Source organism: Elgaria multicarinata, chromosome 17 (genome assembly GCF_023053635.1).
Source record: "Elgaria multicarinata webbii isolate HBS135686 ecotype San Diego chromosome 17, rElgMul1.1.pri, whole genome shotgun sequence".
NCBI lineage: Eukaryota > Metazoa > Chordata > Lepidosauria > Squamata > Anguidae > Elgaria > Elgaria multicarinata.
The window spans coordinates 26,995,876-27,010,864 of NC_086187.1; the positions used below are offsets into that span (position 1 = coordinate 26,995,876).

At 49.0% G+C, this 14,989-nt stretch overlaps 1 protein-coding gene across 1 annotated transcript in view; it reads left to right on the forward strand.

Annotated features, from left to right (window-relative positions):
* MYO15A (myosin XVA) overlaps positions 1 to 14,989 on the forward strand; it is a 94,991-nt gene that overhangs the window by 17,191 nt on the left and 62,811 nt on the right. The window contains exons 13-26 of the mRNA XM_063143496.1: positions 653 to 814; positions 1,087 to 1,200; positions 1,971 to 2,029; positions 3,456 to 3,579; positions 3,785 to 3,880; positions 5,928 to 6,059; positions 6,854 to 6,979; positions 7,684 to 7,761; positions 8,627 to 8,781; positions 9,572 to 9,617; positions 11,132 to 11,256; positions 12,574 to 12,691; positions 13,590 to 13,765; positions 14,273 to 14,357. Of these exons, the coding sequence (XP_062999566.1) occupies positions 653 to 814; positions 1,087 to 1,200; positions 1,971 to 2,029; positions 3,456 to 3,579; positions 3,785 to 3,880; positions 5,928 to 6,059; positions 6,854 to 6,979; positions 7,684 to 7,761; positions 8,627 to 8,781; positions 9,572 to 9,617; positions 11,132 to 11,256; positions 12,574 to 12,691; positions 13,590 to 13,765; positions 14,273 to 14,357 (1,596 nt within the window). The remainder of the gene's footprint in view (positions 1 to 652; positions 815 to 1,086; positions 1,201 to 1,970; positions 2,030 to 3,455; positions 3,580 to 3,784; positions 3,881 to 5,927; positions 6,060 to 6,853; positions 6,980 to 7,683; positions 7,762 to 8,626; positions 8,782 to 9,571; positions 9,618 to 11,131; positions 11,257 to 12,573; positions 12,692 to 13,589; positions 13,766 to 14,272; positions 14,358 to 14,989) is intronic.

The following is a 14,989-nucleotide window of genomic DNA, read 5'->3' on the forward strand; positions in this document are numbered from 1 at the left end:
GCAGTTTGTAAAAAATAAATTAATGCGTCCAACCCCCCCACAACATACGTTTCAAAGAAGATGTGCACAAAAAAGGGTGGTGTTTTTTTTTAAAAAAATGTAAACAGAACTGTGTATGTTTATATAAACATCTGCAAAAAGTTTTTATTCATTGGGGGGAAATGCAGTCATTTGAAAAAGGGCTCACAAGATGTGAGTATTGGAAGCAGTATGACTATATACACACCATGGTCAGGAGGGTGCTGTTGTGCTCATGCTCTGTTGAGGGTTTCCCATGGGCAGCTGGGCGGCCACCATGTGAACAGAATTCTGGAGTGGATGGACCTTTGATCTGAACCAGCAAGGCTCTTCTTCCGTTCTTAAGGACACAAGAATGTGTTCATTTGGGGAAATATGTACAAAAAATGTATACAAATCTTTGTGTGGACTACAAAAACAATCTTACTCTGATCCTGAACTGGGAGGGAATGAGTTTAGCATTGGAAAAGTGAGAACCTTCATGAAATTAAGCTTAACTGATTCACCCGGCCCTATCTGTCCAGGAAGCGTCCGAGAAATAAATGTCATCCTATATGCACTGGGTTTTATCACAAATCAAGGTCACAAGCATCTTTCTTCTTGGGGACAAATTCTTCCCTTTCCTCCCACCCAGGGAGGTAACTGTGAGATTCCTGGCAAGGTGGATGTGGAGGATTTCCATCGGCTCCTCGACGCCATGGAGATCCTGCGTTTCAGCGCCCACGAACAGGACAGCATCTTCCGAATTCTGTCTTCCATCCTTCACCTAGGGAATGTCTACTTCGAAAAATATGAGGTAAGCAACAGTTTGCTGAGGGGAAAGAGATGAAAATGTTGGTCGTGCAAGTACAAGAAAGTTGCTTTCAATGATGGATTCCTGCATGGAGCAGGGGGTTGGACTCGATGGCCTTGTAGGCCCCTTCCAACTCTGCTATTCTATGATTCTTTGGGTGAACCCTCTTTTTCATGCTGGCAATGTCCCCCTGTGAAAATTTGGCTAAGCAACCCTTATCGATGCCAATGGCAAATCAGCCGGGCCACCCAGCACCTTGACCTTGTGTTTTGCAGACAGATTGCCAGGAAGTGGCTTCGGTCGTGAGTGCCAGAGAGATCCGTGTCGTGGCCGAGCTGCTGCAGATCTCGCCTGAGGGCTTGCAGAGGGCCATCACCTTCAAAGTGACGGTAAGCGGGCAGGGAGCCCTGACAGCCAGCCGGACCGGAACGCAGGGGAGAAGCAGGGATTGCAAAGCAGTGAGTGTCCGGTTGTGACGCCGAAGAGGGCTGCCACCTGTTCTGTCACCCAAGACTCTAGGACATGAAATAATGGGCTTAAGATCCAGGAAAGGAGCTATCAGTTGAATATCAGGAAGAACTTCCTAATGGTCAGAGCAGGCAGACAGAGAAACCAACTGCCTAGGAAGGGGGTGGGCTCTCCGTCTCTGGAGGTATCGCAGCAGCAGCAGCAACTGGACAGCCACCGGTCAGCGATGCTTAAATGATTCCTGTACTGAGCAGGGGGTTGGACTTGGTGTCCCTTCCAAATCTATGATTCTATGAACCCTTTATTGTCCAAGGGGACGTCCCAACCGGAGCCCTTGTGGCTCATCCCACGGAGCAGCTACGCACAGAGTCACGGATCCTCAGTTCAGCCTCATGTGGGCTTGTCATGGGATGCAGTTAGATCATTTTAGACTCGGGATTTAGTGGCCGTATGCCCCAGATGGCCTGCAAAGGGTTGTTTGTATTGCTTACTTCAAAATGTGGCCAGTCAGGCCTTTTGGGGACCCTCCCTCTCATTCTCCGGAGCGGAGCCCTCGACGCCTGCTCCAAAGCCCTGCCCTGAGGGCAACGCTGGGCCTGTGGGGTGGGGTTGGAGGGACGCTGTGTTGTGGGACCTGGGGCCCAGGCTAGAGAGTGAGGCCAGCTCATACCTTCATTTTCTTTCTCCACAGGAGACCATGAGGGAGAAGATTTTCACACCACTCACTGTCGATAGTGCTGTGGATGCCAGGTAAAGCGAGGGCATTGGGGTGCCGTGCTGTGTGGCTCAATGCTCTAAGTAGAGGATCTCCACGTGTTGTAGGAAAGGTGCTTTATCACAGGGCGGCACGACCTGCTACCCACGGGCTGTCTGCAGCCTTCAGCTGCTTCCAGTGCAGCCTGCAAACCATGGGCACCCTACCCAGAGTTCCTCTGGTTAGCACTTGCGCTAGAAAAGCCTGGGATTTCCCTTGCTAGAACTAGGGCTAGCAAGGGAAAGGCTGGGATTTCACTTGCCTGTATCAGCACTGGGCAAGGGAAAGGCTGGGATTTCCCTTGCTAGAACTAGGGCTAGCAAGGGAAAGGCTGGGATTTCACTTGCCTGTATCAGCGCTGGGCAAGGGAAAGGCTGGGATTTCCCTTGTCAGTATCAGCACTGGGCAAGGGAAAGGCTGGGATTTCCCTTGTCAGTATCAGCGCTGGGCAAGGGAAAGGCTGGGATTTCCCTTGCCAGTATCAGCGCTGGGCAAGGGAAAGGCTGGGATTTCCCTTGTCAGTATCAGCACTGGGCAAGGGAAAGGCTGGGATTTCCCTTGCTAGTATCAGCGCTGGGCAAGGGAAAGGCTGGGATTTCCCTTGTCAGTATCAGCGCTGGGCAAGGGAAAGGCTGGGATTTCCCTTGTCAGTATCAGCGCTGGGCAAGGGAAAGGCTGGGATTTCCCTTGCCAGTATCAGCGCTGGGCAAGGGAAAGGCTGGGATTTCCCTTGCCAGTATCAGCGCTGGGCAAGGGAAAGGCTGGGATTTCCCTTGCTAGTATCAGCGCTGGGCAAGGGAAAGGCTGGGATTTCCCTTGTCAGTATCAGCGCTGGGCAAGGGAAAGGCTGGGATTTCCCTTGTCAGTATCAGTGCTGGGCAAGGGAAAGGCTGGGATTTCCCTTGCCAGTATCAGCGCTGGGCAAGGGAAAGGTTGGGATTTCCCTTGCCAGCACTAGGGTTAGCAAGGGAAACCCTTCCATTATCTCCAGTTTTATTTTATTTATTTATTACATACATAATCCACCCAATAACTAACATTCCCCAGTTTCTCCTGAGGGATAGGAAAAAAGGAAGGGGTGGAAGAGTTGTGCACGCGCATGTGTGAGGCTGTGAATGAAGGCATTTGTTTTATTCGTAAGATTTACATATGAACGACAACATGCCCAAGCAGCGAACAATAAAAGAAAAGAATCAAGATACAGAATTAAAATATTTAAGGTCTGATCATGTCCATAAAACCGTGGCTGGTCTCTCAGGGAACGTGCGTACGTGTGCCTGCCTCCGCAGCCCCGGGCAGACATCCCTTCTTTGATCGCAACGTGCCCACCTACCTCCTCCGTATCCGTCCCTTCAGAATCCCAGGTCTTTGGCCTTGTCTTTGTTTGTTTACAACCATGCCATCCTCTCCTCTTCTCCTCAGAGACGCCATTGCCAAGATCCTCTACTCCCTCCTCTTCAACTGGCTCACTGACAGGATTAACAAGCTTATCTACCCCAGGCAAAACACCCTGTCCATTGCTGTCTTGGATATCTACGGCTTTGAGGTGAGGGCAAAGGTGGAGGCCTTGCTCAAACGTTCAGCACCCAAAGGCACCCCTGCCAGAATCCCCTTTTCTAGGCAACTGTTAAAGAAACAGGAGCCCGGTCCTCCTTTCCATGCGGTCACCCTAATGCTGACGCTCTTGCAAGCCTTCTCCAGACCCCCTAAGTGTCCCATTTTCACCTCTCCCCCTTCTGCCTTCTGAGTAGGATCTCGGCTTCAACAGCTTTGAGCAGCTGTGCATCAATTACGCAAACGAGTATCTTCAATTCTTCTTCAATAAGATCGTCTTCAAGGAGGAGCAGGTGAGACCGTCGCCCTTTCTGGGGATTTTTGAGCCTTGGGTTTTGATGGGATTGGCTGTGTGTGTGTGTGACTGTGTGTCTGTGTGTTAAAAAACAAAAAATGGGCTGCATTTGGAAAAATACGAATAAAGACAGAGCCCAAAGAGCACCCAACTGCATACACTGAATACAGTTAAACACTTAACCAAAAAAACACAAAACATGAGGTGTCTGTGTACGCTCCTATACATGTGAATTATTATACCAAATACAGATTAAAGTTGTACAAATATTTAAAGCAAAACATATATTTAAAGCAAAATCACCAGTTATATTAACACTGAAAGTGATATATCATAAACTTAACAGATTGCATATACACGTCATAAAATCCCTATACATTACATGAAATCATAAACATAACAAACTACATATATACATAACAGAATTCCTATATATTAAATAGTAAAAACTCCTTGTTGGGTTCATGTGTCTTTGATATACAAAAGAAATAACGTTCTTGTTATGACAGGAGTCCGGTAAATCAATCCTGTTTCATCTCGTACAATATCATCAGATAAACCTTCAGATAAGTAAATCATGCCATGCGGGAGCAGCCTCATTCTAATGGTTCCCAAAACTATTTTCTATTTCGTTTAGAGATACCCTCCACAGAGAATGTTGTCTTAATCACCAGCTTGCAGTTCCATGAGCCTTGAACAGCAAGAATGATGTTGAACAAGAACGTTATTTCTTTTGTATATCAAAAACCCATGAACTCAACAAGGAGTTTTTTCTATTTAATGTATAGGAATTCTGTTATGTATATATGCAATTTGTTATGTTTACACCACGCAGCCCCTGGTGAAATTCCCTCTTCATCGCAACAGTTCAAACTGCAGGAGCCCTGCCCTCTTTTGTATCTGGTCACTCAGGGCAGGACTCCATCAGCTTGAACTGTTGTGATGAAGAGGGCATTTCACCAGGTGTTGCATGAATAACGAATGACACCTGCTGGAATGCCCTTTTCTATGCCGCTGCTAAAGATACAGGAGCCCTAGCTCAGTGTGATAGAGGGCATGCAGATGGTCCCAGGTTCAATCCCTGGCTTCTTCAGGGAGGGCAAGGAAAGGATCTGGCCTGAAACCCTGGAGAGTCATTGCTGCCAACCAGTGTCGACCCAGCTGAAGGACGCTTCCTGTGTTTTCATCCCTGGAGGGCCAGATTAGGACTCAAGGAGGGCTGCATGTGGCACAAGGGACTGAGGTTCTGCGTCCTTGATGTAGACAACCGTGAGCTAGATACGCTCATGGTCTGGTGCTGTATAAGGCAGCTTCATGGGCCTTGTCTATACGGTTTGTTTACCCCAACCTAAATGCACGTATTCGCGTTTCAGGACACATGACGCAGCCGTCCATTCGCCGTAGCGCCGGGTTTTTAACACGATAATGCACATATTCACATTTGCGATTTACCGCGACTTTTAGATCACGTCCAAGTTTGCACCATGTTATGGTGATGTGTCTTTGGGGGAGTTAAATTGCATTTTGACATGTGGGCGGAGCTTTGAGGGTAGGAGAAAGTGATTGGCCGATTTCCCACCTATCAGCTGCCTCATTCGTTTGCACCGTTTTTAGTTTGAATTCTCTGATTCTGTTGCCTCATTCCTCCCCCCACCCCGCTTCCGGTTTGTCTGTTATATGAATCTGCTGAGCTCCGCATATAAAATTATAGCTTCCATCGTCTCTACTCTGCAGCTTCATGTCATCATATATGCGCATATGCGCATGTGCGCATTTATAACTCACTATAAAAATAAATTCCAGGAAATAAATCGGTGTTGCTGCTGCGGTGTGATGCTCTTTACCTAGATTCGAATCAACGAAAATTCAGTTTTATATTTAATAAGGAGCAATCCCATTGTTGTATAAACGGGGGTGAGGGTTGTGCTCCTGTCTTGGAGCCTTGATCAGGAGGGAGACGGCACCAGCTCAGCTTTTGACTGGGATGCATCCCAGCCGTTTCTCGTAAGGGTGGTCCATGCCTCACTTCTCTGTCCTCTATGAAGGAGGAATATATTCGGGAGCAGATTGAGTGGAAAGAAATCGCCTTCAACGACAACCAACCTTGCATTGACCTCATCGCCCAGAAGCCTCATGGGATTCTGAAGATCCTGGATGACCAAAGCAGTTTCCCCCAGGTAGCCGGGGCCCTTCTTCAGGGCGAATGCTTTGCATTCTTTTTAAAATGTATTTTGTTTGCTTGCTGTCTAAAGAAGGAGCGCCCGCTGTGCAGGCTCAGAGGCACTTTTGCCTATAGAGCCACTTCTGGAGAGGGAAAGAAGTATTCCTCTTGGACATGCTGGGTGACTTTCTGCCCATGTTCAGAGGCCCTCTGGGTGAGAGGGCCAAGAATTCTGGGAGTGAACACTGGCTGCCCTTCTGTGTCTTTGCATCTTGTGTGATTTGATCATTCCGTGACTCTCAATTAGGGATGTGTAAATCAGCAAACCCCGTGCTCATCCCAGTTTTCCAAATTCGATCTCGACGGGCGCTCCAACCCGAGTCCATATCAATTTCGTTCTCTTCTTTCTGTATGAAAATCCATGCGTAGCTTTCCAAATGCACACGTCAATTTGCACATCTTCGAAATGATAAAAAAATATATATCTTTGATTTAAAAAAATGCACTGAAAGGAATTTTGCATACATCCCTGCTTTCAATGCAAAGGCACAGCAGAGCGGCTAGCCCTTAACAGAGTCTGCCTGTTGCGTCTCTGCATGGCTCAATGCTCTGGGATCACCCAGATCAGGGATTCATGCGTGATTAAGGGTTGGGGTCTCTTCTGAAGGCAGCTAATTCTTCCTTGGCGCTATCGGAAGAGTAGACGTTGCTGGCCTTAACCTGGCAACGAGTCTGTCGCAAAGGTGAGCTGGAACAAGTGGGATGTTGCTGGGTGGGCTGAACCACTCAGTTGTTCCTCCGTCTTCCCAGGCCACGGATCACACGTTTCTCCAGAAATGCCACTACCACCATGGCGCCCACCTGCTGTATTCCAAGCCAAAGATGCCGCTGCCTGAGTTCTCCATTAGGCACTATGCGGGCAAAGTCACCTACCAGGTGAGATGCTGGGCGGTCGGGGAGGGGCAACACAGGGCACATTCTGCACTTTTCAAGTACTGGTGGGGCAGCTTGAATTGGGGCCCACCAGCCTCCAGGGCCTTCCGTCTCCTGGCCCCCCCATCACTCCGTCCCTACTGCAAGCCTGGTAGGCTGAGCTCAACGGCGCCCTCTGGCCCGCAGTACTGGTTCAGCTGAGCATTCCACCAGCTGACCCACAACATCCAATCCCAGCCCACCAGGCCCTATAAAGCCCTCGCCTCGTTGCTCAGTCTGAGCGACTCCTGTCTGGCCATGATCGCTCTGCCTATGAAGGGTCACGCGCTTCTTGACTCTGATTGGTGCCTTGGGTCCTCAGCCCTGCCTGGCGCGGACTGCACAACGCTCTCTGGGCCCTCTGATGTTGTATTGGAATATGAGCCCTGCCTGTTTTGGACCACAGAGCAACCTGGGTCCCAGAACCTGACCGCTTGGAACCTCATCGTTGCTAAGGCTCAGCAACACACACACACACCCCGACCAGCTGCAGTTCACCATCCCACCATCGCCAGGGTGGCGCTGTAGAGCAACAGCCACCAGGGTAGCAATTTTGTCCCTCCGGGTCCCCGAAAGAAAGGAGCCTGGACCGTTGCTACTGAGCACATCTAGACTGTAATTTTGGCGCAGAAAACATAATGCTTTCCCCCTCCACGCCCGCTCTGTAGGTGCATAAGTTCTTGGATAAAAACTACGATCAAGTTCGACAGGACGTCCTGGACCTTTTTGTCAACAGCAAAACCAAAGTAGGTGCACCGCGTGGAATGGTCTCAGTTTGGCCTCTGTGCCTCCGATGGCTTTTAGCGCAGCCTCTCCCAATGTGGTTGGGAGCCTCGTGTGGCGCAGAGCGGTAAAGCAGCAGTTTCTGCAGCTGAAACTCTCCCCACGGCCTGGGTTTGATCCCAGCGGAAGCTGATTTCAGGCAGCCGGCTCGGGTCGACTCAGCCTTCCATCCTCCTGAGGTCGGTAAAATGAGTACCCAGTTAGCTGGGGGAAAGGTAATCACGACCGGGGAAGGCAACGGCAAACCACCCCGCTATAAGGCCTGCCAAGAAAACGTCAGCGAAAGCTGGCGTCCCTCCAAGAGTCAGTAATGACTCAGTGCTTGCACGAGAGGTTCCTTTCCTTTCCTTCCTCCCAACGTGGTACCTTCCAGACATGTTGGACCTTAACTCCCATCAGAAATTGCAAGGAATGATGGGAGGTGTAGTCTCAAACATCAGGCGGGCACCAGGTTGAGGAAGGATGCTTTTAGGTTTTGGAAGTAGCAGGGCAGGGAGCTGCATTTATGGTTTGCCTAAAATGGGTGGAGTTCAGGTCTACTTCTAGCTTAGTAGGACCAGTCAGTATCTCTCAGCCTAACTGTCGTGAGGATAAAATTGTTTAAAACTCTATTTAAATGTGGTTTTTAATATTTATATATGAAACACCTAGAGATTTTATTAAGTTAAGGGATATATAAGTGAATGAATGAGGGTGAGGATAAAAGACCCCCGGCTCCTGTACCCTGCCCTGGGCTCCCTGGAGGAAGGATGGGTGGAGTCCAAATGGAACTGGCTCAATGCTGCCCGAAATGTCCCATCGTTCTCGTCTGCTCTGTTCCTGGCTCAGATGGTGGCCCACTTGTTCTTCAGCCATGCACAAGTGGTGGCCCAGCAGAAGACGGTGGTCGGAAGGAGCAGCACCAGCAGGCGGAAGTTCAAACCCCAAACCGTGGCGGCAAAATTTCAGCAGTCGCTCTTGGACCTCATGGAGAGGATGGAGAGGTGAACAAGGACACTGAATCGGCCTGTCCCTCTGTCCGGCTCAGTCTCGTTGACAACACTAAATTTCCCCAAACTGGGGCCTCCGCCATGTGTTGGACTATAACTCCCATAATCCTGGGAGCTGTAGTCATAGAATCATAGAATAGCAGAGTTGGAAGGGGCCTACAAGGCCATGGAGTCCAACCCCCTGCTCAATGCAGGAATCCACCCTAAAGCATCCCTGACAGACGGTTGTCCAGCTGCCTCTTGAAGGCCTCTAGTGTGGGAGAGCCCACCACCTCCCTAGGTAACTGGTTCCATTGTTGTACTGCTCTAACAGTCAGGAAGTTTTTCCTGATGTCCAGCTGGAATCTGGCTTCCTGTAACAACACGTCCAACATGTCTGGGGGAGGGGACCAATTGGGGAAGCCTGACCTGCATTGACTGGCAGTGTAGAACACCAGGAGGGTTTTTCCCCACCCTACCCAGAGATGCCAAGGACCGAATCGGGGTCTGCATGTGCTTTTACCACCGAGTTATGGCCCAACTCCATAGACCAAGGTTGGAGGACTAAATTCAGGTGGGCGCCCAGATGATTCAACCACCCAACCCTCTGGTTGCCAAATGAACCACCCCGTACGTCGTTCAGGAGCTGGCTTCATTGCATGCCGGCTTCCCCCTCACGGCCAACATCTTCATCGAATTATCACTCTATCAAACTTAGGTACATTTCTGTTTTCTTTTTAAGGCGTGCCGCTTTGTAGAGCGAGGAATTGAGCCCCGTTATCCGTGTCTCTTTCTCTCTCCACAGGTGCAACCCTTTCTTCGTTCGCTGCATCAAACCCAACAATAAGAAGGTACGGATTATCGTTCCACCTTTCACTCCGTCTCCAACGGGAACGCAGGCACGGCTACTTGGGATCAAATCAGCCCTGCTTTTTCTTCAGCCTCAGTTGGAATCTCTCCCTTCTCGTCCTCTTTGCTTCTTTCTCCCAGCCCTCAGTTTCTAGTATCCTGCCCCATGACAGAATTGTAGTCCAACACATCAGCCCCTCCATATTTCTCACTCATTTCCTTCCCATTATCTCTTCTGTAGTGCTCCAGAAATCAGTCAGACAATTTCCTTCTCTGTTCCAGTGGGTATCCATAAAGTTCCATTAAGCGGGACCAAAAGACCTCTTTGTTTACAATAGGGGGTACAGAACCTCAGGTCTAGGTGCCAAATTCAGCCCTCCTGGGGCCCCAACCTGGCCTGCTGGATTCTGCCCTTTCCCCTGACCCCCGAACTATTTGGTGGCTTCCCAGCTTTTGTTCAATTTCCCCCTCCTTCTGAATAGTTAAATTGCCCAGTGAGTACTTTAAGCTAAAATAGGCTGGTATTTTGGCCCCGCCTAGGGATGCATGAGAATTACATTTCGGGGCGGAATCTCAAGAGATTTTTCTGGTTCGGCCTTGGCAGATTTCATTCCATTTCCTCCCGTTGACATTGACTCAATCTGGAGCAAATCGATCCAATACACAGGTTCCGTTGCTGTTTCTTAATGGCAAAAAAGCCTCGCAGAGCGGTAAAGCAGCAGTTTCTGCAGCTGAAACTCTCCCCACGGCCTGAGTTCGATCCCAGCGGAAGCTGGTTTCAGGCAGCCGGCTCGGGTCGACTCAGCCTTCCATCCTCCCGAGGTCGGTAAAATGAGTACCCAGTTAGCTGGGGGAAAGGTAATCACGGCCGGGGAAGGCAACGGCAAACCACCCCGCTATAAGGCCTGCCAAGAAAACGTCATGACTCAGTGCTTGCATGAGAGGTTCCTTTCCTTTCCTTCTTAATGGCAGCGATTTACACAAATTGGATCTCTTTTTTGGGAGGGGGGGGTCTGTAAATTTGCACCATGGGGGTAGTATTTTTTTATTAAAATGTTTTTAATTGTAACCTTGTGCTCTACCACAAGTCTGCCTGTCCGCTGTGTAGCCCCCCCTCCCCCAGAGGCATAAATCCACCTCTTGTAAATATCCTTGTCAGTTTGATCCTCTCCACACCCTACTTGAGCCATAATCTGAAATTGTCAAAGAACCTGTCAATTTCATCCTCCAGTTTGGGGCTTCCGGAGCAAAGGGGACCAGTCCAGCACTCTAACCGCTACACCACACTGTCTCTCAGGAATACTAGGAGTTGTAGTTGAGAACGTTTGGAAGACCCCGATTTCGAGCAAGACTGTCCCTCCAAGCAGTTCATAATTGCTGTTCCTAAGCACCCAAAGACTTCTCTCTCCCACTCTGTCTGTCTTGTTCCTCCACGTTGTGCAAATATCTTTGTCCCTAGTCGACTGGCTCGTTCACCCATGCTATCCAAAGCTCTCCTTCCTTTTTTCTCATCCAGGAGCCGGGACTTTTTGAGACTGAAATAGTCAGCAGTCAGCTGCGCTACTCGGGGATTCTAGAGACCATCCGTATCCGCAAAGTGGGCTTTCCCGTCCGCATCCCCTTCCAGATCTTCCTTGACAGGTACAGACGATGAGGGGCTCTGACAAAGAGCGACATCACACGGGGAAATCGCATTCGCTTCCCGTCGCTTCTCCACCCACATGTTTGTCCCTCATTACTTCCTCTTTTGAAAGAGGCAGTAAACAACATGCACATGGCTCATTCCATGGGCCTTTTTGATCCCGCTGCTTTTCCTGCACACAACAGGAGATAGCAGCAACTTCCGCCTTTAAAAATAAATCGGACTTACTGGGGTGTTTTTTCATGACACAAAGAAGGCTAGAAGGGGCAGAAGGGAGACGACGTCCTGAGAGGGACCCGTGAAAATCAGTGAGTGCCCAGTAACGAGCATGCAATAAAACACTCGTCTGATGGAGCTCCTAGTAAGAGAAGAGTGACTGCAGGATCTGACCAGAGAAGGATAAATCTGCTGACTTCAGTTACACTGAAGGGCTCTGGAAACAAAGGCCCTATGAGGAGAGACCGAAACAACTGGGCATGTTTAGCCTGGAGAAGAGAAGATTGAGGGGAGACATGATAGCACTCTTCAAATACTTAAAAGGTTGTCACACAGAGGAGGGCCAGGATCTCTTCTCGATCCTCCCACAGTGCAGGACATGGAATAACGGGCTCAAGTTACAGGAAGCCAGATTCCAGCTGGACATCAGGAAAAACTTCCTGACTGTTAGAGCAGTACGACAATGGAATCAGTGACCTAGGGAGGTTGTGGGCTCTCCCACACTAGAGGCCTTCAAGAGGCAGCTGGACAACCACCTGTCAGGGATGCTTTAGGGTGGATTCCTGCATTGAGCAGGGGGTTGGACCCGATGGCCTTGTAGGCCCCTTCCAACTGTACTGTTCTATGATTCTATGATTCCATTTCCCAGCTTTCAATTCATTTCTTCCCATTGTTAGGGAAATTCCCCTAACCTGGTAGGAAAGGGACGACTTCACAGCCGGTCCATAAACAGAGACTCCCTTATTATACTGTGTGCACAGGAGACGGCCTCTTACCTCGTACAAACCAATGGCAGAGACTCTCTAACCATCAGCCACATCAGCATACAGTCGTGTGAAAAAGAAAGTACACCCTCTTGGAATTGTATGATTTTACATATCAGGACATAATAACAATCATCTGTTCCTTAGCAGGTCTAAAAATTAGGTAAATACAACCTCAGATGAACAACAGCACATGACATATTACACCGTGTCGTGATTTATTTAACAGAAATAATGTCACCATTTCTGCATCAGTTTGTGATCTTTATATATATATATATATATATATATATATATTCCTCATGAAAATTCAGTCTCTAACTTACGTCCCTTCAGGTACCGCTGCCTTGTTGATATCAGACCAGACATCATCCCCGATGGCTGGAATTGTGTGGGAGTGCTGAAGAAGCTGTGTCCAGTCACCCCAGAGATGTACTGCATTGGAGCCACCAAGGTACGGCCGCCATTTTCCTTGGTAGAGTCTTCTTGTGGTTTCTGACATATAATGATGAATCTGGTGGGTTCTCCATTCTCAGGTGTGTATACAGCGATCACAGCCCACCTGCCTGTGTCTGAGGGAGAGAGAAGGCTGCAAAGGTTGTAAACCGCCCAGAGAGCTTTGGCTGTGGGGCGGTATATAAATGTAATTAAATAAATAAAGGGCCTTTCCTTCAGCCAGAGTGGGACCACCTTCCATTTTGCACCTCCCCTTCCAGAACTATCTCCATCAACAGCCGTAAATAACCATAAGTAGGGAAGAACCCATCAATAATAATAATAATAATAATAATAATAATAATAATAATAATAATATATTTCTTACCCGCCTCTCCACTTGGTTCGAGGCGGGGAACAACAGTGAATGTAAAACACATAAAAGCTGATTAAAAACATAGTATACATGATTAAAACATCCTTAAAACATCCTAAAAGCATCCTAAAATTCCACTGGATAGGCCTGCCGGAATAGATCAGTCTTTATTGCTTTTTTGATTTGATTTGATTTATTACATTTATATACCGCCCCATAGCCGAAGCTCTCTGGGCGGTTTACAAAATGCTAAAAGACTGTCTTTAAAGACAGTCTTTATTAAATGCTAAAACACTGTCAAGTTGACGAATCTCCTCCGGCAGGCCATTCCACAGACTGGGAGCAGCAGAAGAAAAGGTCCTCTGGGCAAATACCTGGGCAATAACCATAGGTAGGGATTGATGAGCGCACGATAAATGCCTCGTATAGGAGAACTCAAAGTTACATTTCGCCACACCTATTTTGCCCAGCATGTGTATAGATTTGACAGTTTGAGGCTTACACTTCACGCGGTTGTCTTTTCCTCCCATTCCCCCTTCAGCTCTTCATGAAGGAGAGCATCTACCAGATACTGGAAAGCAAGCGGGAGCGCATGGTTCACATGGCGGTGGTGACCCTGCAGCGGTACACGCGAGGCTTCCTGATCAAGAAACGCTTCTACGCCCTTCGCCACAAGATCATCCTCCTCCAGGCGCGGGCGCGGGGCTTCCTTGTCAGGTGCTGAGATACCCCTGAGAAAAGATAACGTGTGTGTGTGAGAGTCTCGGTGGGTGGTGAGCGTTGGTCAACGTCAGCCACCTTCATGGTAATGTGGTACCGTCTGACATCACCCTCTGTGTTTGCCCATCCCCGCCTCGCTTCATACACTGTTGGGGCAGAGAAAGCCCCGGCATAAAAACAACACATCCTGCATTGTGTTACGCTAGGCTAGACACTTCCAGGACGAGGGGAGAATGGGAATAGGGCTGGCCATCACGGGAAATTCAGCCCCTGGTCCTTACCCAACGTTCTCGCCCCTGTACCACTTAAGGAGATGTATGCCACAGGATCCGAACATCCGACTGCCTTTTCCCCCTCCGCGTGTCTGTGTCTGCCATCCATGGTCTGGTCTGTTTGTCGGTTATTGTGTTTTATTTTGGTTTTTCACCCTGGGTAGGAGAAAGTGTTGTTGAGGCTTGGTGTGATCTTTCCCAACTCCATACCGGGGGGTTTCCCGTCCTGCAGGCAAAGGTATCGGAGGCTGCGAAGAACCCTCATCAAGGTCAGGTGCCTGGTGCGCATCTATGTGAACCGCAGGAGGTACCTCAAGGTGAGTCCTGTGTTTTCGCCTGGCGGCACGAAGGGCAAGGCGAGAAGGGGGCTGTGGACCATGGCAAAACTGGATGAGCCCCACCCAGCGGGGAGGGCCTCGACTCAGAACGCCCTCCTCCAACCAGGAGCCTCCCAGATGTGTTCGACTACTACAACTCCCATCATCCCCCAGCCGGCGTAGCTAGGCTGGCCTAGGTGCATGCAGATTGGAGAGCCCTCGTCACTCACTCGGAGAATCTGTATCAGGAGCGTTGGACTTCAGGCCTGGCGGTTAAATCCAGCCTACCTGGGATTGCAGACCAACTCTCCAGGATTCCCCAGGTGGCCCCACCCACTTTCCCTGGCCACACCTCCTTTCCCTGGCCACACCTCCTTTCCCTTGGCTTCCTATCATTCGGTAGTTTCCTGCTTTTGTAAGTTTTTCCCCATTCTAAGAAGTTAAAATGCCTCTCAGTCTCTTAAGGCAATAACAGATTTTACATTAAAAATAAGCGGGCATTTTTCTCTCCATCCCCTTTTATTTATTTATTTATTTATTTATTACATTTTTATACCACCCAATAGCCGAAGCTCTCTGGGCGGTTCACAAAATTAAAACCACAATAAAACCTTTTACCTTTTGCCCATCAC